At 42.7% G+C, this 20,906-nt stretch overlaps 1 protein-coding gene and 1 long non-coding RNA gene across 7 annotated transcripts in view; both read right to left on the bottom strand.

Annotated features, from left to right (window-relative positions):
* ARMC9 (armadillo repeat containing 9) overlaps positions 1 to 14,857 on the bottom strand; it is a 69,369-nt gene extending 54,512 nt beyond the window's left edge. The window contains exons 1-8 of one of the 6 annotated variants that reach the window (XM_075761317.1): positions 14,733 to 14,857; positions 14,334 to 14,421; positions 12,486 to 12,611; positions 11,746 to 11,916; positions 10,587 to 10,742; positions 7,785 to 7,877; positions 6,471 to 6,495; positions 1,049 to 1,206 (exon numbers count right to left, since the gene is read on the bottom strand). In XM_075761317.1, the coding sequence (XP_075617432.1) occupies positions 1,049 to 1,206; positions 6,471 to 6,495; positions 7,785 to 7,877; positions 10,587 to 10,742; positions 11,746 to 11,916; positions 12,486 to 12,611; positions 14,334 to 14,384 (780 nt within the window). In that variant the 5' untranslated portion in view covers positions 14,385 to 14,421; positions 14,733 to 14,857. The other 5 variants (XM_075761320.1, XM_075761319.1, XM_075761316.1 and 2 more) reach the window with 5 other exon arrangements.
* LOC142602938 (uncharacterized) lies at positions 6,505 to 7,763 on the bottom strand. Its single transcript, XR_012836793.1, has 3 exons — positions 6,893 to 7,763; positions 6,743 to 6,793; positions 6,505 to 6,643 (listed from the first exon to the last, which is right to left on the bottom strand). It is a non-coding gene; the product is annotated as an uncharacterized LOC142602938 (long non-coding RNA).
* Positions 14,858 to 20,906: the final 6,049 nt, after the last annotated feature.

The following is a 20,906-nucleotide window of genomic DNA, read 5'->3' as shown; positions in this document are numbered from 1 at the left end:
GATAACCAGTGCCTGGTTCCTTCACTGCAGCAGGTAAGAGGATATCACCTTGGAGATGTGAAATGGGAGGCAGTAAATGAATGACTATGTGTTTCTCATTGTTATCAAAGCTCATGTGAGCAGATATCTTTCCTAATCTGCTGTAAAACAAAATCCACACCTACAGGCAAATGCTTCCCTGCAGTAAGGATGCGAACAGACATCGATCCCAGATGCAGAGTAACGAACTACAAGATGTTCACATGGATGACAGGAGGAAGGTACATACTAACTTGTCAGCAGGCAGCACAGGAACTCCTAGGCCATTCTCCCTGCTAAAAATTCACAGCTCCTTTAAAAGCATCTAGAGGCCACTAATATCTGCCATAAAAATAATCTTCAGGTTATACAGAAGTTATAGTATAGAGGCATGCTCACAGAGAAGAGGGGACAAAAGATGAAGCATAAAATCATCTCTGTATTAAAAAAAACCCAACCATAACAAAGTTGTACCTTCTCCAGTCACATATACATGGCCCATTTCACAGGATGAATAACTCATTCACTCCTACCCCAGTTGCCTTTACCAATTAAATTAACAAGTTCAGCTTAGCGGAACAAAGAGCAAAGCTTTTCCTCCCCAAAACTTTGGATGAGAAGATTGTTTCCACCACAGTATAACTTAAAGCAGATCTGGCAGCAGTTTTAAGTATATAACAACCTCCAATGGGCTGGATTGCAGTCAGTAATCACAGAAATGCCTCCTAATCACTACTGATGCCAAAGTTCAAAAGAGGACTCTCACAAGAGATCCGAGATGTCTTCTTCAGATCATCTTCGAGATTTTTGAGCCAGCACAATTCAACCCATCTTCTGCACTACCTTTATCCTAGTACATAGGGGTGATGGAAGAATCTCTCATCCAAAGTGCTGTGTTTCATTAGTAAAGAGACACAGTACTTACAGAAATGCTCAGCACTATGAAGTTTTAATTCACATTTTAGTGGCATTCTTTCTCCTTTTTCTGGGGGCGTGGGGGAAGCAAGTACATATCTGAGTCATCTCTTACCATCTTGCCATTGACTGTGGCCTCCAAGGAATCCACCAGCTCTGCAGTGACTCCAATGAGATTATGGTAGTCTGCCTGCATTTTGTTAAATCGTTTCAGGTAAGTCATGGTCCTGTGCTCAGATTCCACTAACTGTTGATGAAGATGTTGCAACATTTCTGTCAAGAGAAAAATAAAAAAAGGAGTAACAGAACCTTTTCAACCAAAACAACAAAAGAACCTGCAAGCATTTTTACTGCTCTGAAGGGACAACTTCAAGTACTGCTGTGGAATTACATTTATCTAAAGGGTGGAATTTCACTGCAAGGATAATTCCATCCTATAGAGTGATTTCATTTCATCGCAACAGCTAGAAGGATTTATTTTGCCTTAATTACCCAAAGAACCAATTGCTTCACAGTTCCAGCAGCAATACAACCATTAGACAGTAAACATCACTGAATACATTTCTGAAGAAGATACTGTTTTAAAGGTCTGTTCATACAAGAAGTTCCATGCTATCAGAAACAAAATGAGGCTGTGGGCACTGAATCAGAAGAATATATGACAATGCAGCTCACACTCGGTTAACTCAACTTGCTATCTGCATATGAGATCCATGCACCATCTTTTACATTCACTAGAGTAACAGTGGGTAAAAAAACATCATCACACCAAGCAACTGGAAAGGTCAAGGAGCCACTTCAAAGACAAAACAAAAAAAACAGGAGAATGACAGTATGCAGAGATTCATGCCAGTGTTACACTGTGAGGCTGGGTGTTTTCTCCAGTTAATTTATAGAAATAGACCACTATTATCAGCTTATATAATGCTTTGTTTATTTTAAAGTAAATACTAAGTCTTCTATCTTTTAAGGAAAATGGTACAACTCACAGAAAAAAAGCCCCCCAAAACAATATTCAAGTTATCCAGATCCTCTTCTGCTATTAAAATATTCACTGAATTCCTTGAAATTGCAGGGAATTCTCTACTTCATTCTCTACCTCTACACAAAATTTTTCAGGCAATTCTGTCATTTACCGGTTGATGGCAAGCTGTATTATTTACTTTTACTACCTTCAGTTTCTGAAAATAACTTGCTTTTTTCTTTTATTGTTATCTAAATTTAAAAAAAAAACCCAAACCCAAAGAGTTACATTCCTGATACATTTTGTTCCATCGGGTTCAATTACTTTAGAGACAAAAGCAGCAAACTAAAACAAAAACTAAACAAAATCTGTATGCTCCATCCCAGTCTCAGACTAAGCCAAATTAGTGTTCTACATGGAAGTCAGGCACGGAACCTGGACCTACGTACTGCAGCGCACATCTTCATGACTGGACAAAACTATGAAGGCAGGCACAATATTTCTATTGTTACTGCTGATGTTTATGTATTTTGCTAGAACATTACGTTCTAAATTAGTTTGCTAAGAAGCCAGTATTGCTCTAATGTTGTGAAAACGGCATCGTGCCCATCTTGCAAACAGACGGAATATTTACCATAGGACTTTTTGCTAAACAGTGGGCAGGAATCAGCTTGACTACAGATTTTCAGACAGAAGCAGGATTCATTTTCGCAGATTTAAAACATTTTGGGGTTAGAGTAGAGCATTCCAAATAGCCCAATATGACACAGCTTAGGTCCAAATAGACCCAAAGGGAAAAAAAAACCAAGAAAGTATCTAAGATACAAAATTGGAAACTAGAAAAACTAGTTCCTGTTCCTGGCTTTGAACAAACTTTGCCCATGATCTTTGAGGAAACCATTATCCTCTCTCATGATTCACTATCTCTTTCCATAAAGATGTAGACATACATTCCTCTAACATAGAAGCATTGGGAAACGTAACTGATAAGTAGAAATCTTTGGGATCTTCCTTTGGAGAATCCTAAGGAGTAAGAAGTTCCACTGCACAGTTATGCCCTGTGTTTGAAAAAAGCTCATCATATAATACCTTGCAGCTATGATGAACAAGCGCTGGAGAATTTGGGTGTAGCTATTAAAAAACTGCTCTATGAATTCAGGCACGAACCTCTGCTGTCCCACAGCAGCTGGCAGCAGGGTGGTAATCTTCAGCAGAGGGAAAAATAGGGAGCGGAAGTGCTGTATTAGCACATGGCTTATCTAGTAAAGCCTTCAGAAGTCATCTTCTATGATGGCAATCCAGTTATATTGCAGGTAATGATGTACTAATCATGCACAAATATCTGCCAAACAACTTCCGACAAGCCACTTCAAAAAGCGATAAACACGTAGATGTAAGAGACTCAAAACTGCCAGAGAAATACTATTCAAATAGAACGGTTTGTAAAGCTTTCATTGCAAATGAAAGATCAAAGTCATTAGATAGCTCTATGAATTCAGATGTTGGAAACTGCTTTAAAAACTTGTCGCATCTTATGTATTTTTAGGATTTCTGAAATAGGCTGCTTTTATCCCATTTATATTAAAAGCAGTAGATCACAGCAGATTACTTTCAGAAAATTTAGCAAAATGATCTTTTTAATGGCATATTTAAGAGAAAATGTGCATGAACAGACTTTAGGTATAAACTTTAGCTATAAATTGACAGTCTTAAAATAAAGCATGAAATACAGAGAAGGTACATTTTCTCACTGCTAATCTGTATTTTTTCAAAATCTATGAGTTAAGCAAAAAAAAAAAAAAAGGAAGAAAACCCATGCAGTTATTTTACTCTCACAGCCTCTTCCTCTGTCAGAATGGCTGCTTTCTGAGAACCATTCCTGAATCACAGCACTCTGCACCTCCAGGATTTGTGACTGACACCTGATATCAAACTGCAAATCAAGCCACTCTAATGATATTTTTCTTATACTTTCTAGGAGGGAGGCAAAACCGGTGTAAAATAACAATAGAAGCTGTGACAAGCCACAGATCCTGTACAAATCCAGCAAAATGCACTTGAAAAAAACCACTAGAACAGTTCCCAGTAACATTAAGTAATCTTGCTGAGCACGCCAAACTTTTTACAATTCTTTAAGCTGTTAAAACCATTGCAACTGCAATAAATATTCATCAACTTAAAAATCAGAAGAATTAAGATAGCTTCCAAAGACAACCCAAATTATTCTTCCATAATAATAATCATTCAACTTTGATTTTATTTTTATTCCACAGCCATCACTGCTAAACTGCTACCACAGCTTTATTATGATACAGTTCCAAAACAAGAATATTTTTCTAAACTAATAAAGATTCTGAGAGCAACCATTGCAAAAAACTAGCCACTCTTTGGCACTTTATTCCATTGCCTAGATGAGCAAATTGGAACACATTTTTATTTAACTGTGATACAACACATTTGATTCAGAAATTTCCAGTGGATGTATCTAGAGCATGACTTTCACTCAGAGGAAAGTTGGAAGCCCCAAGTCGTGAAACATAAACCTACTCATAATTTACTTGCTTTTCATAGCCCAGTGGGGAAAATTTCCAGTGATGAAAAACCATCTTCCAGCAACAGTAAGCAGAAAAAAACTACATAACCAAACTCAATGCAGCTCATGAACGCTAGTCTTGGCAATTAAGAAACAGGGTCCAATTTACCCCTTCCCTGTTAAATCCAGGGATTACTAATTATAAACACTGGTCTTTACTGAGAAAAGGGAGTCAAAGAGAAGAATCAGAGTCTTGACACGTCTTGCTTTTTTTATCACTATCTTCTTAGACATAAGTAATTTTACTAAAAAAGGAAAAAAATATTTCATGAAAGTCTGTCTTACTGAAAGTGCAGGAGATGCATCTCATCATCGAGATGTAGCTGACCCAAGTACAGATGGCTGTTGGAAGAGCTGGTCCTACACTGCCCCTTTTCCTCCCTGCATTCCTGCCATATCCCCATAATCATGAATGCTGTTATTGAAGACAGATCAGTGAGCTACCAGTCCAGGTAAAAATTAATATTTAGTTGCTTGTTTAAAAAGTTAAATCATTGCCATCTGAGTCAGGGTCAAGGAGAAGGAAAAAGCGCCTTTCAGAGGCAGTTCACATTTAGTCATCTTGCAGCAGTGATCAAACAGGATCAGAGAGTAATACAACACATTTGGCTTCTTTCTTCCCCTCTCCCAGACACAATGTGTTGCCTATTAATTTTATTTCTGTTTCTCCTTCACTGATAAAGCAAACATTCTCCAACAGTGACTACGTACTGTGGATTCTATGTGATCTGAGCAGCATGCTGCAAAAATAACCTCTCTGATCCAAAACTTCCATATGAGACAGGCCTCAAGTAACCTTCATGAAAAATCCAAACCCACTCAACCTCCAAGGCACGTAACAGATCAACAAATTAAGGCTGACCTGCATGGATTCAATGTCATGACAGTCCCTGTACTTGCACAAAGCATAAAACTTGCCCAAATAAAAAATAATTAGGCCAAAAATAATTCAGGCCCAATCATACTCCGATTAGAAAGAAATAACTACATGGAACTATTGTCTTCAGGAAAGCCCATCACAAGGAAAAAGAGTAACTTCTGGAAAATAGAAATCCACAAAGATCTTTCTATTATGAAAGTCTAATGCAACACAAAGCACAAAATAACAAAGAAAATACCTGGAACTCATACTGGGAGATGAGCCTAACTTTCTCCTTAATTCAAACTACAAATAGTAAATACTCATGAGGAAAAGTCATTTTAGGAATGCAGCTGGGCTCATACAAACCCCTACCAATAAAGTGAACACAGAAAGTCAAGTGAAAAAAGGTACCCAACTCCCTCACATTCATAAGTTCTGTTTATTGAACTGATTTTTTTAAAAGGCACATATTTCAAGTGCCATCAGCATCTAATGGGATTCAGTGCTGAAATTATTCTTTTTTAAAGGACCCTAAGTCACTTACACACTTCAGTGTGCACGAACAGCTTACCTAAAAACGCAATGCATCAGTCATACTTAAATTAACACATTCTGATTCAGGAGATAACAATATTTACTATTTTAGGAGTTTAAACAGGATGAATGAATAGGAACAAAAAAAAAAAAAAATCAACTTTGTCTAAGATCATCAGTCAGTCATCAGAATACCTGAATGAGATTTGAAATCTGGAAGATACAGATAGGCTTAAGCACGTATGGGAAAGGAATCTGAGGAAACTTACTTTCATCATAACTAAAAATGGAGAGCTGGTATGCACTTTGTACAGAGTTCCCCACTTGTTTTTACCACGTTCCAGGACAGAACAGACTTAAAATACAAATCCCACTAGGCCCTCTCCCATCTCTAGTACATGCCTGTGCTAAACCCCACTGACCTCAAGCAGTCCAGCAGTAACTATCACCAAGACAGGGGTCAGGATTTCAAAGGACTTTTCACCATGCATCACTAGTATCCCTGTCATTGCAGGCATACTTTCCACTACTATTATAGCCCCTATTAATCTTACAGAATATCCTTACCACATCTCAGCATTTACCTTTGTTGCACTGTCCATTCTCCTTCTGTTGCATGAGTAGGAGCAGTTGAGGAAAACGTGCATCCTTTCAGGATGTGTTTGTTCCAGGGACACAGAATTAGAAATTCAACCAACTGGCAAACCCAACCAAGCCAAATATTCTTACTGTCCCCGGCAACAGCCAATGCCTGATGCTTCACAAGAGAGCAAGAATTAATGAATCAATAATACATAAAAATCTCCTAAGTGTATAACATACAATGTTGCATAGAGACTTGCAACTTTTTGCTGACCTTTAAAGGTACCAGATCGAGCCCTGAAGTATAAGATACCGTAACTCCAGTCTAAATGTATTAATACAAAAATCAAAAGTCAAACCACTGATTTTACATAAAATCAATATACAGATATGCAAATGTTTTAGGGCAAGTGATGTTTTATACCTAAGAAACATTCAGGGCTCAGTTAGGATCCAGTCCATTACTCCATAAAGAGGAATACATGGAGAGAAAGTTTTCTTCGACTTTTCTACGCCAGACTCCCACACAAACATCCATAACATGGGCATGAAAGCAGTGTTTTGATCACTGCTCTTCATCCTGGCAAACAGGCAGAATGGAACAGAAGGAATATAATTTCCAGCTCATCATTCAATACCACCATGGAAACATGCTGCTTTAGAATAAGAAAGATATAGCAGGAAAAGGACTTTCAATTTCTCCTGTTCAAAAAAAAAAAGAAGAAAAAAAATCCAGAAACAAAGGCCCCAGTTCAGTTCTCTCTACCTTGCCTTTAACTGTACTGACCAAAAGTGGAGAAGAAAATTTGTCATACAGCTAGTTAGCTTGCAAATTTGGCCTGACAACACAGCTTAAACAATATTGTTAGAAAAACAATACAGTCTAAAGCACAAGCCATTTAGTAAAACAATAATTTCTGGAACCCTTAAAAGCCCTGGCAAACTTTCAGCTAGTCCCTGAAATGGCTAACTGAAAAGACTAACAGCTTTACAAATGCTAAGAAAGAAGTCGGGTCAGTTCGGTGCCTTCGAGTATCCCATACTTTATACATGGAAGCAAAGAATGGTCATAAGATAAATATGCAAGTTCATATGCATCTATACATTGTCTTTACATAACTTTTTCAAAAGGTTTCTTTGAACGTGGAACATAAACAATGTTTCCTATCATAGAAACACTGAACTGCAACTTTTTGCAGTTTGCAAAAATTTACTGCAATTCCGCAATAAATCTCAGCAGCACGTTCTTCCAATAAATTATACTGCCTCTTTACAGTAATTCTAATTATCTTCAAAGTGTTTTCTCAAAAGGATACAAATAAAGTGAGAAGCCGAGGAGTCTGTCTGGCTTTGAGAGTCAGAGACAGGAACTTTTCCAATCTTGTCCTTAAATCCAATGTCCAAGAATCCTTGAAAAGAAAAACAAATGATGACATTTGTTCACCAAATATGTACACTCTGCTGAAAGTACTGTTTGGATCACAGCAATCTTCCACTAGTACACAAGGCAGCCAGTATTGTATTGAAAAGATTTTCCCATCACTGTTACTGAAGTCAATGTGTTTGCTAGCTACCTGTAAAGTGTACAGAAGTTAGAAGAATGTTCAGTATTATTCCTAGACAAGAGCTCTAAAAAAACTCGACGTAGCTTTATTTCAACTGTAAAACCACCATATTGTGTTGGTGCCTTGTATGAACATGCAACAACTGCCCCTAAATTAGAAGTACCTTTAAAAAAAAAAGCAACTTGAGAAAGAGATAAAAATATGAATATTTATTTTACATTTATTAAATAGAGTACAAAATGAATAATTTTCCATTGCTCGGTTTTCAAAAAGTAATCACTGTAGCCATCTTTACAATTCCCAGATCTTGTTAGGAGATTTTGTCAGAACTATTGCAAGCATCATGACATGGGCACAACGTTTCTGAAATAAGGATTTGGAGAAAAACAACTCACGTACAAAAAATATACCAACATATCAGCCACTAACTGGAACACTGTCTTCTGCTTGACATAGTGTCTCATAAGCACATGAAAATAGTAGTTAAGGAAAAAAGCCAAACTACACCTAAGAATTCATTGAATGCTCATTTCCTCTATTTCAGACCTTCACTTAAGCTAGTTTCTGATTGATGAAAAGCTAGCCAACACATGAAAAAGCAGTATCTTCCAACAAGTAGCAGAAGCTTCCTAAATTTACTGCTGTATATGTAAATGTTGCAAGCTGTTCTTGCAGCTCAGATTTACCCTTATTTCACCATGCTGGAGAGCATACAGAATTTACTCACTGCATTTACCAATTCAGTTTCCAGACATTGGTGCACCACGTTACCCTGTATATTACCAAAGGAAACATGTCTCCTACAGAGAGGAGCGTATATTATTTTTCAAGATGTATTACACAAACAGACAGGAACTCCAACTATATAAAGCATCAGACGCCTGAGAAAAAAATTCCATAAGAACACTGCTTAGCAGACTAGTGACTCACTGCTGTTCTTTCTCAAACGTAAAACACTCTGTTTCAACACTAACATGGAATGAGCTGTACAATTCCCACAAGAAAATATGAGTTACTGTGGTATAAGAGCTTGGACGCTGTGTTACTATGAATAAACCTGAGGATCTTGTCTTAGATAAGGCATTCAAAAAAAAAAAAAAGCTGCTAAGTATAATTAAAAAAAGAGTAGTCATATCTCATCTCTGAGGTCAACCAGTACATCTCATTATTTATAGCTAGTCCCAAAGGAAAATGGCAGTATATGCCTTTTTTTGGTACTAAACTGGAACTCCTCATCAGCTGGTACATCCAAAGTCAGCCCTAGGGCAAGTATCACTTAAGCTCTGATTTGATATCAAAGTGTGTGGCAGCGATGCAGGCTGAAGATATCTCCTCCCACCACAATAACTGCCCACAGCTGCTTAGATAAGCCAGCACAACTGTGCATGTGGTAGGACAGTAAAGCATTTCATGCACATAATCCTGCAAAGTATTATACATATTTTACAAACAAATTTGTGTACACGTTTGTATGTACATGGAAGCTGTATCCACACACATTCACAGGCAATAAAGCAGATCAATTCCTTGATCCAGTCCGAGTGCAACCACATAGCCAGTTTTTTCCAGCACAACCGAGAAGTTAAGGTGCAGTTTTGCGCCGCAGGAACAAGCTGTCAGCAAGCGAAGTGATGGCTGTACCTTCCCCACAGGGATTGCCACAAATAGTTTGGAACATCAAATCACAGCTCTGGACATCATCTCATAACCATCTACCTGCACGGTGCCCAGAAAGCAGTCAAAGTAAGGGTGTTTTATTACCCCTTCATCAAGAGAATAACTGTAGATCATCATTACATTGAGAGTGCACCTGCAAATGAGATCTATGTGAAGTTTAAGCACACTAACTTTTACACTCTCTTGTCACCTTGCACATGCAAGCCTAAGCACTGAACTCTTTCAGAGTCATTCAAAGGCAAAGGCTGAAACACATTTAACAAAAAAATTAACCAGGAAAAATGCCTGTGGCAAGAGTCACCAAACCACTAAGCACAGTTATGCTCTTCCAGCATTGTTTTTGGGGGGGTGCGTGGGGGAGAATCTCAGAACTCAGACAACACTGACTCATTTTCTGTTACAGGTCATTTACTTAGCAACTTGACTTTCTCTTTTCCGCATTAAATGAAACTGCTTCAGTCTCCTAATGCCTAGCTATCGTGTTTTAAATCCAGCCACATATATAGAGATAGCGGGGTTGGGCAACAATCTCAAAACAAATAAGTAGACTTGAACTATTATACAGTGATTCCCAGCAGCATGCATGTTTCAGGGTTGTGTGGAAGGGAAGGAGAGGCAGCAATTCTTATTTATGGACACAAAGCTGGCAAGCCACTTAGGACTCAAGCAAATACAAAATAGATATTTAAGACGGTACTCTGTTATTGACAGCGCTCCCACAACCCTTCCTCCATCAAATATATGTTCTTTTCTGATTGTACAGTTTCTGTTAAAGGAAAACAATAAAAACGATTACCGAACTATGCATCATTCAATATCTATCGCCCCATGAGAAAAATCAGCATAAATACCATCTCAGCAAAATAAGATACTTACCTGGAAAAGTTCTTTAAATGAAGGATGTACCATGGGGTTCGGAACAAAAGGCAAAGCATAGAAGGGAAGAAACTCTGTAGTCTGGCTCAGTGCAGCTCCTTTTGTTTCCAGGTATGCCTTAAAATGAGAAATCCTTTCCTCAAGTTCAGCTTTGTCCTAGGAAATAAAGCAGCATATTTATTTAGAAAATTACCATTCTGGACGCGCTATAAAGCTGGCAAATACAAGCAGAGACCTAACTACATTAATATCAAGTTTAAAATCCCAGAATATTTGTTATCTAAAAAGCAACACTTATTTAACTAAAGAGCATTATATCTTGTTTTCACCACTGAAAAAAGAAAATTTAAACCAATGTTGTTGTTTCTGTTCTCCAGGTCCAACAACAGAAGAGGGGAACAATTGCTTTTTGAATATAAATTATTCCTGCCCACTTCAGGCTAGATTTCTAAAGCAGAGTGCCACTTCCACACTCAGGGCAAAGAGGAAACACCTACTTTAGACATGCTTTATTTCAGTGATAAGTGCAGAACCATAAAATCCACTCACATAGCACCAGGAAGAGGAGCTGAGACACAGAACAGACCAAAAGCTCCTTAGAGGCTGGAAAATACACTGAAGGCATCCAAATACTCCTATAGCAGCTGACAGGTATAAGGCAGGAGCTGTTAAGCCCTGGCTGATCTGGCTGACTCAAGGCTACTTAAATGTCTCTTCATCAGAAAAGTCCCACATAACAGAGATTTTATGACAGCTTGGAATTATTGTTTTCAATATGATATATTGAGCTGGTGAAGATTCAGCTTTCCCATTTTATCACAAGTGTTTATATTTCACCACACAGCCTCAGTCCAAACTGGAAATAAGTGTTTTAAGAATCTCCTATAAACTACAATTAGAGGTGTGAAACTATCAGCATGTTGGTATTTTCCAAATTAAAATATTTCAGGAGCTCCAAGATAAGGACACCGCCAAATTCCATCTCTGTACTTCACAATACAAGGGGTCTGGTTCAACTAAAATGCAGACTGCGGCCCAAAACCTGGATAAGTATTCTGGGAATTCTTCTTACTAAACATCCCATTGTCATCTACACTAGAGACAAATAAATGAAGTAAACCAAAAACAATTTGAAGTTTGAACTGCGAGCTAAACTTACAGGCTTTCCCACAGAGTGTTTTAAGAGGTAGGTGGCAAAGTGTACGTGAAGGTAGAACTCCAGCTTCTGAGCAACTGGTTCATTGTCCCGGACTGAAGATGAAATATGCTCCTCCCAGAGCCGGAAGAAAACTTCCTGCTCACCATTTTCAAATGCTGTAAGCAGATCTTTCTGCAAGGGAGAAAAGCATTCAGTGAAAAATCAAGCACAGAAGAGCTATATTTTTTCAACAGTAGGTTAGTAAATGAAGAATTCAAGTGCCATCTGAACACTTTGAATGAAAAGCTTTATCCAAAATCTCTCACCATTCAATGACCACCTAAATATTCTTTCACTACCTATCCTGTGACTCAGTATCTTTGAGAGTCTGAATCAACCATCAATACAAGAAGTAAAGCCCAAATTTTCAAGCATGTCAATCTGGGGACCCACCTGTACAAGAGGGGAAAATAAACGACTATGGTGCATGAAAATCAGTCTTACCAAAGTACAGCAAGCTAAAAACCTAAAATAATATGAACCAAAACTACTGTCTCAGGTTCAAAAGGACTGGAGTTCTGCAAATATAAAAAACCAAAGTTGACAGCTCCTGTACTAAAAGAAGACTGCTAGTAGACTTCTCAAAATAATCAAGAATCTGTTCAGACAGTTCAGATAATCTCACTGCTGTAATAATTCACATGGTGGTTAGTGGCCTTTAACCATTTTTAATATTAAAGTAAGTGTAAACAATGCATTACCTGAACAGGCAAAGCTTTTGAATCTCTCGAGCAAACACCTGCTGATTTAGGTAGTGGCTTCCCTTTTATTTTACATTCCTTTGTAAATACTTTCACTGTTTCTTCAAATTCAGCAAAATCCAAATACTACAAGACAAAAATAATACAATACAGGAACAATATTTTTTTAGATTATTAATGATTCAATGAGTGACCTACAAATTGCCAAAATCCTTTAAAGTTTTTCTGTAGCAGGCTCCATAAATGCCAAAGACTGCACAGCAACAAACCAAGAACTGGTACCTCATGTGGCAGGAAAATACTGCCTCTGAACTAAGTTGCTTCCTGCATCCTAGAGAATAGTGCTGACAACTGAGCACATCCTCTCTGAAAGAATGATGGCCCTTGATTTAGCCAGTAATTTCATTCAACAAAAGAAGAAAAAGAACCAAAATCCACTAATGCTATACCCTGGTTGAAGAAACAAGTGAATAACTTTCTTGCAAATAATGTTCTCAGAGGGCAGAATTCTTAAGTGTGATTCTCATCTCCACAGAAGCAGTCAGACAACTTGAATTCTAAGCCAGGTCACTCACCTGAAGCTGTGCAAGCCAAATTAATGACCAACTAATCAAGAACTATTCTTCTCAGAAAGAGATAAACAGTCCTGCCTCTTCTTCCCACAATGTGCAGTGGCTATATTCCACACAACTTTCTCCTCCTCCCCCCATTTCAGGGGTCTTAGTTATTGGTTGCCAAGGCAGGACATCACATTTCATTTTGCAAAGTTGATCTGGATGCCCAACATTGCCACAGAGAACAAGAATTGTTTACTTTCCTCACTGTTAACATAAACAGTAGCATAGTAATGTACTATAAACCTCTTTTTAGATTTGTTTTCTGAGATCCACAAAAAGACTTCGGTTGTGTATAATTTTGCCATTTGGTAGACTCTTTAGGCAGGAAGTAACTGTCCAGATTTTCAACAGCCAGCCAACAGTGATGGCTGCTGACACTCCTGATCGCCCCTCCGCTGCGCCAGCATCTGTGGGACCCTACAATAGTTTAGGTCCACAAGCACACAAGGCAGGCGGGTTAGCTTGTTGGTTTGGTGTTCACTGAGGGCCCTAAACCAGGCTACCAACACAGTGTCGATCAAAGGAAAGAGGCAGTATCGAGCAGCAGAGATCACAGTTTGTGTTCTTGTTCCAAATCATAAATATCCCATTTTAGCCAATTTATCCAGAAGGCTGAAGCACAGACTTACCAGAGAGGCACCTGCCCCTGAAAGTTTGTCTGTCACTGTCTTTTTCACAGGACCATTTCACGCTTTAGAGTATCTTCTGATTACCTCTTATGGGAAATATGGGCTGAGGAGTGCCTAGCTGGAAAATCCTGCTTAGGCAATAAACCATGGAGATCAGTGGTCTCAGGACTTCAGCCTCGGCTTTGTGAGCTCTCAGGTGTTTATATGCCTCTGTGTTTTATACACATATGGAATGAGGTGGCAGCTAAGCAAGGTTTTAAAGATCTCACCATTATCACAGGTGAAACCTGAGCCTCAAAGCTGCCTGTGATCTAATCAACTTAACTGTTCCTTTAATTAAAGCCTCATTTGCAATAAACAATAGATAATTCTAGATTGATTTGATGTTTGACTGCTTGCATTTAATGGACATTGAGCCCATTGAATCTATAGAGCGTGACAAGAGTCAATATAATTTCCAGGTGCAGCAAACACTTGACCAGTTAAACAACTCCAGAATTTTGACCACAGTTACAATATCTGGCTCTAAATATAAGCATTATGAATTTTTGCCTTGCTCACTTCAACCAAAAAAAAAAAAAAAAAAAAGAGACAAAACCAACCTCTCTCACTAGTCCAAGTAACTCAGCTTCATAAGCTAGAACATCACCCATTGCTAAGCGTTACTGCTACATGTCATCGTTGATAAACCTATAAAATTGTAAAGAAGGGGTGTTAGCAGAAAGCACAGCAGTTCACACAGCCCTGCCACAGCCCAGCTACCCACAGCCCATCAGCCACCTCATCTCCAAACAAACCACATGAGGAAGCTATCCCCCCGAAAGGCACCTTCAAAGAAATTCCGAAGCCGGCCCTCACCGACCCGAACCGTGGTTCTCGCCAAGCCGCGAGGTAGTCATACCGTCTCCTCACAGAGCAGCCCGCGGGTACGGCCCACCACCCCCCGACCCGGACCGGAGCGGTGCGGCCGCCCCTTCAGGGCCGAAAGCATGCGACCCTACCAGCTCCTGAGCCAACCGAACGGGAGGGAAGGGAGGGAAGGGAGGGAAGGGAGCAAACCCCGAGTGCCACCGGCACCACCGCAGCTCGGCCAGCGCAACCACCCCCTCCCCGTTGCGGCCTACCGGCCCCACAGCCCCGCGCCGCCACCTCCGGTCGCCTTAGCAACCGCAGCCTCACTCCCCGCCACGCCCCCTCCTGCCGCACGTGATCCCGGTCAGCCAATCGCAGGCCGGGAATGGCGCGTCACGTGACGAGCGGAGCGTTTCCCCCGCGGGCAGCGCCCCCTGGAGGGCGGGGCGGGGCAGCGGCAGCTTCCCGCTGCTTTGGGTGATGGGTCGCTTTTCGCCGGCTCCCGCTGTCCGACGTAACTTGAAGAGAGTTTGGGGTCAAATTCATGTTTTAAAATCATCCACTGTATTAACATACGGGTTTGTAGCCCCCTTTCATCCTGGGTAGGCCAGAAGGCTTCTAAAAACTGTACACACCGCCTTTCCCCTGCGTTTGTCCGTCGGCCTGTAGCTTTCGGATGCACAATTAAATGATTTCCTAATTGCAGCTTAACACTGGTCCTGCAGCATTTGCCCCTGCCGCATGTTACCTCATGGAAGCCTGACAAAACCGAACAGAAGGGTTGGCCGAGCCCCTTATCAAGGCTTTGTCCCATTTTTGGTTAACGGTGGTGTTAATGAACCTCTTGCCATTAATGCTGAATTTTCCAGCAAGCATTTGCCAGACAGAACAAAACAATGTTATATCACCAGTGATGTCCTACCTGGGGTTTTGGTCTCACCCCAAGCACCTTTGTTTTTCCACCACGAGCACCTCAGGAGACCCGTGTCCTCCGCGCGTCCCACAACCAGACGCAGCATGGCACCATCTTTCTTCCTTTAAAAAGAGCCTCACAAAGCGAGCAGCCGAAGCTGGACGTGGAGCAAGGGGGAACTGCTAGAAAGTACTGTGAAATTTCCAGGAAGTGGTCTGCAATCCCTAGAAAATACTTGAATATTTCTAGAAATGGCTCTGTCATTCCTGGAAAGCACCTGAAAATGCCTAAAAAGCACAGGGAAAGGTCTAGAAAGCACTTGAAGAAAAGCATGTGAAAACTGGCTGGAATTCCTAGGAGGCACATCAAACTGTTCAGAAAGTCCCCTGGAATTCCAGTCCGTAATCCCTACAAAGCTCTCTGCAATTCCTAGAAAGAACAAAGACATTCCTGGAAAGCACAAAGAAATTCCCAGAAAGTAAGGGAAAATTCCTAGAGTCCGGTCTGAATTCCTCAAAAGTTGTGGGAAATTCCTAGAAAGCCCATAGAAATTTCTAGAAAGCCTATGAACGTTTTTAGAGAGCACCAGGGAATTCCTAGGGAGCGAAGGGAAATTTCTCTTCTAACCGTTAGTTTGTGTTCTCATTGCTCCCCTGGAGTGTGACAATTAGCATTCAAATTGGGTTTGTAGTTACTGCGGGAACTGTTACGTGGTTAGGTAGGTATGTGATTGAGCTGATAATTGGAATTTCTGGGTTTCATGATTTGTATGCTAAATACCAAAGTTTTGTGTATATAAGCAAGCGTAACATTTATATACATGAAACTTCCATACTTAGCAATACAAATTGTAGATATACTCTGCATATATATATAGAGAGAGAGTATGTCTATTCCAGAGGTTTCTTCTTTCTGTTGCATACACTTCTACAGAGATCTCACAATAGCAAACTCTCAATATTTATGTCGATTTTTACCATGCTAGAGCCTATCGGGCATTTAGCAAGTCCCCAGCGAGAAGAAGGAGCGGGGTCCCTTGGCTGTCCATAGCCCACTCACTGCCGCTGTGTGTGCAGCATTCTGGGCGGCTTCTTGCTCCAGCTGAGGGAAGGCGATGGGGCTGTGAACTCCTCCTCCTCCTGTTTGTCACCTGTCCCTCTAACTTTCTAAAAGAGTAAAAGACTCTTAGAGAGTGGTCCCAAGGTTTTGGAGCAGACCAGCTGCAGCTGCCCTCCTCCTTTGTAAGGGCAGCTGGACTATCCTCTGTGTTCCCTCTCTCCTGCTTTGCTTTGGTGATGATCAGGCACTGCCCCTGCGGAAAGAGAGAGGGATTTCACGCTGATATTCTCCTTTTCCCATCTTCAGGATGATGCGCGTCCAGCTGGCTTTCTCCTCTGAGCAGCCAAGCGGGACTGACATTGTGTCCTGGGCAGGGTGGTGGGACGGGCTGTGTGGAATCTGGGCTTTGCTTGATCATATTTTTTCTTTTTTCCTCCCATTCTTGCAGAAGTCCCCTTCTAGCAGGCTGCTGTGCACGTGCTGCCTTGCACAGGCTTTGCCCTGCTCCTAAGGTGCTCGGGCAGAGACACAGTTTTGGGGAGGTGCCCAGGCGTGAAACCCAGTTGCTGGCCAGCACCTGAGCTAAGGTCAGGAAGACACAAAGCTTCTGCCTCCAACCTGCAAAGGAGGACTCTGCTGCCCTGTGTGTCCAAGGAAGGGTATTCACCATCGTTGTGGCATCAACCTAGCTCCATACTTTAGGTTTTTCTTGGGGCAGATGTCACCGCCACCTCTGCTGGGGGCTGAGCATTCCTGCAGCTGGGCCAGCGACTGCCAGCTGCAGGTCCCAGGCTGGATCATAACCTGTTGCTTGATTAAAAAACAGAAGGCTATTTTCTACACCCAAGTGGAAGATTTTGCAGGAAATGTCTTCTTGCAGTAGCCTGTCCAAGTAGTTGCATTAAAAATAAAAGCAAGCAGGCAAGAGGGGAACATTTTTCAAAGCTTAAACATCCTGTTATTTTCTGAGTCAAACTTCAGCTTTTAGTTGCCAAAAAATATTTTGGTTTGGATTTTCAACGAATACTTTGAAGGAGAACTTAGGCAATAAATAAATAAGAAGTCATTACAGTTTTTAGTTAATGACACATTATTGTTGGTTGGATTTGGAGCATGGACTGGCTCCTGCTGGGACCAGCTGGGGGGCAGAGGGGTTTGCTTGGACCAACATCCCACACTCGGGCAAGGCGCTCACCCAGCAGTTCAGACACTGCTCATATACCGAGTTACACAGCAATGCTTCCCCAGAGCCCTCTGCGAGGAAAACCGAGGCAAGGGAATTGCAAAACCTCTCTGTTCTCCCCAGCATCAGGTTATCATAAAGCTGCTCTGTCTCCCTTGGAAGGGGCTTGTTTAGCTGCTGCCGAGCCTCGAGTTTCACCTCTCCCCAGAAGGATGCGGTCAGCCCGTGCCAGGCTATTTATATGCAGACCCTTCTCCAGTAATTTACTGTAACCAGAGTCCCTGACCAGGAGAGGCACAACAGAGACTTTGATTTTGTGCCACGGGATGCATGAAGGAGGCGACAGGGTGAACTCAACTTTCCTTGAGATCCAGAAGCCTCTTGGTCTGCTCAGCGCAGAGTGGGGAGGGAGGATGGACTGGCTGGTGGGTCCCCAAAAAGCTCCTTTCAGCTCCAATGGTGAAGGAGACTCCCAGGCATCTTGCAGCCCAGCACAGAAGGAGCCAGAGGTTTCTTCTCCCAGCAGGACACTGCAGATGAGGACAGGAGCTCAACCTATTGCTCTGCAATGTCAGCCCCCCACGTCCCTCAAGTGTCCACCTGGAGAGGAGACCCTGCTCCGCAAAACCTTCTTGCCGCTGCCACCACCCTGGTGCGGGCTGGCCAAAGGGAAGGAGAGAGTCCTCCAGTGCTTTCTCTGCTCCTCCGCCCCAATAGATCAGCCCATGGTGCCTTTCCAGCCATGGCAGAGATCACCCTGCAGAGATCCCTAGGACAGAGCTGACAAGCAGGACAGACCAGCTGCCTTTGCAGGGCTGGGGATGCCTCCATGGGGGATGACAGCAGCTCAGTGCCCCAGGCCTGAAGGGAGCCCCAGCTGCGCTTTCTGGCATGTGCTCATCTAAGACATGGGTCATTAAGCCCCAACCAAGGTGAACACCAACGCATGAGAGAGCTTGGCTTGCAGTAAGGGCAAGGCTTTCCAGCCAAAAATGGCAGGGGGCTGGGAAGAGGGAAGAGCTAGAGGTGCTCCATGAAAAAAAGAAATTATATGGAGAAAATAGTCTGGGAAACCGGGCGCACAGAAACAGCACAACAGAGTGTTTCATTGGCAGGAGAAACATCCCCAGTCCTGGTGACAGCCCCGGGGAGCCTCACTGCCTTCATCGCACGGGCACAGCTTTGATGCTGCCACCAACACAGACCGATGGCCGTCTGTCCCACACCACCAACACAGACTGATGGCCACCTGCCCAATCACTTGGGGACAAGTTGCAAAACCTCCAGGCTCGCAAGAGGAGCAATCGGTCAGTTTCATCTATGAATGAGCCCATGAACTCTGGTGTCCAACACAGATGTTGCCCACAAATTATTTTCAGCTGCTTCTTGTTTATCCCTGAACCCCAAATTTCATGCTTAAACTAAGAAAAAAGATCTCTGTTGAAGTTAAAGTAAGCAGATAAGTTGCCCAGCCCTACAGGAGCTATCTCAGCTTCTCCTCTGGGAGGACATGGTGGGGAAACAAAAAGTTAATCCATCTTGGTTCTCATTGACAGGGAATGGAGAAAAACAATTAAATGGGAGAGACAGCCTAAAGCTGAGAACAAAGACACTGCACCAATATTTCAGGTCTTTTTCCTTCAATCTGACGAGGAAAAAATTGCTCCAGGCTTCATCCCTTGCAGGTTATCTTTGGAGGAACAATGTCCCCATAATTTCTGCTAACAATTAACCTTGCCTGTGCAGCAATTCTTCCCTGGGTCACCAGAACAGCTATTTATACCTTTGGCCAGGGACGTTGCCACCGAGTGACTGCCCTTCCCCTTGGCCAACCCCAGAGCCAGCCCTGCACCAAGGCTGCGGCAGCGAGCCCCAGGGTGACCCCCCCATGCACCCTGCCCTGCTCGCCAGGACCTGCTTCACCTGGACCCTTACGTTATAGACCTTCCACTGTCCATTTTCTGCACATGCTTTGTGAACACATTGAAAAAAAAGGACACGTGTGTTGCTTAAACACACACAGAGGTATAGGGCAGCAGGGTCCATCAGACCAAGCCCATGGGGTTGGGTTCTCTGGGGTTCATGGTCTCCAGGACCTCTGATTAGCTGGTCTCCAAAGGATTTGGGCAGAAATAGGATGTGCCTTGAGTCACCTCTCTGCAATACATGGGTAACGCCGATTGCCTATGTGCTGGAAGAGACACCAATGGCTCACCCGAGTACCTGCACAGTGTTTCTTCTGAACAAAAACCAGAGCTGTGGTTGTGCAGCCCATGCCAGGAACTGGAGTACAGACCTCAAAATAAAATTCCAGACCTGGGCTGCTGCCAGCTGGACCATTTGCCCACACAGAACAGAATTTCAGAGGCCAAGTCAAGCCAGTCAAGCCAGCAGCAGGGGCTGGGGCAGCTTCTCCTCCCAAGGCAGAGAGCGTGGGCCAGCCCAGTCCCACCAGTGCCAGAGAAACATGTTGAACTGGGTCTGCCAAAACCAGTTATCTCCACTGAGGGAGCAAAGAGGCTTGCTCCCACATGAAGCCACCCTAGAGAAAGATCAGCACCCTTGGGTGATCGCTTTCAGACTAGTCCCATCAGAGATTGCAAGCAAACACCACAAGCCTTGTGCGGTCCTGCGATGTCTGTGCTCCCCATCTCCCCCATCCTGCCACTGCCACAGGGTTAAGGTGTGCGCAGAGCTGGACTGAAAACCCAACTCATCACCAATGCCAAGAGCAGCAGGCAGGGGAAGAGCCCGGGGCAGGCTGGGGTCTGACAGGAGTGAGGGTGGGGGACACTCCAGCCTCCAGGATGCTGGGAGATAAATGGCCAACGTCATCGTCATTATCAGCGGCGCCCAACCTTTGTGTGGAACAGCGAGGAGGAAGAGCTTAGCCTGGCCCTGGAAGGAAGGGGAGAGATAGGGAGGGCGGCACCGCTGTGATGGGGAGAGGTGAGAGGACGAGATCTGCTGAGTGCCTGCCCCTGCGGGCCCTCTCCTTGCAGAGCCCTTGCCCTGGGAGCACTGCCTCCAACATCTCCATCCCACTTTTGTCCCCAGCACAGTGCCAAGCCAGGGGCTTGTACCTGAGTTAACGAGTGGAAAGGGGAGAGTGAGGACATGTCCAGGGCCTCCTGGAGGAGCTCTGGGAGCTGTCAGAAGCAGCATGCT

The sequence above is a fragment of the Balearica regulorum genome, chromosome 9, assembly GCF_011004875.1.
Source record: "Balearica regulorum gibbericeps isolate bBalReg1 chromosome 9, bBalReg1.pri, whole genome shotgun sequence".
Taxonomy (NCBI): Eukaryota; Metazoa; Chordata; class Aves; order Gruiformes; family Gruidae; genus Balearica; species Balearica regulorum.
The sequence above is the reverse complement of the archived record's forward strand: the minus strand, read 5'-3'. Positions and strand labels throughout refer to the sequence as shown.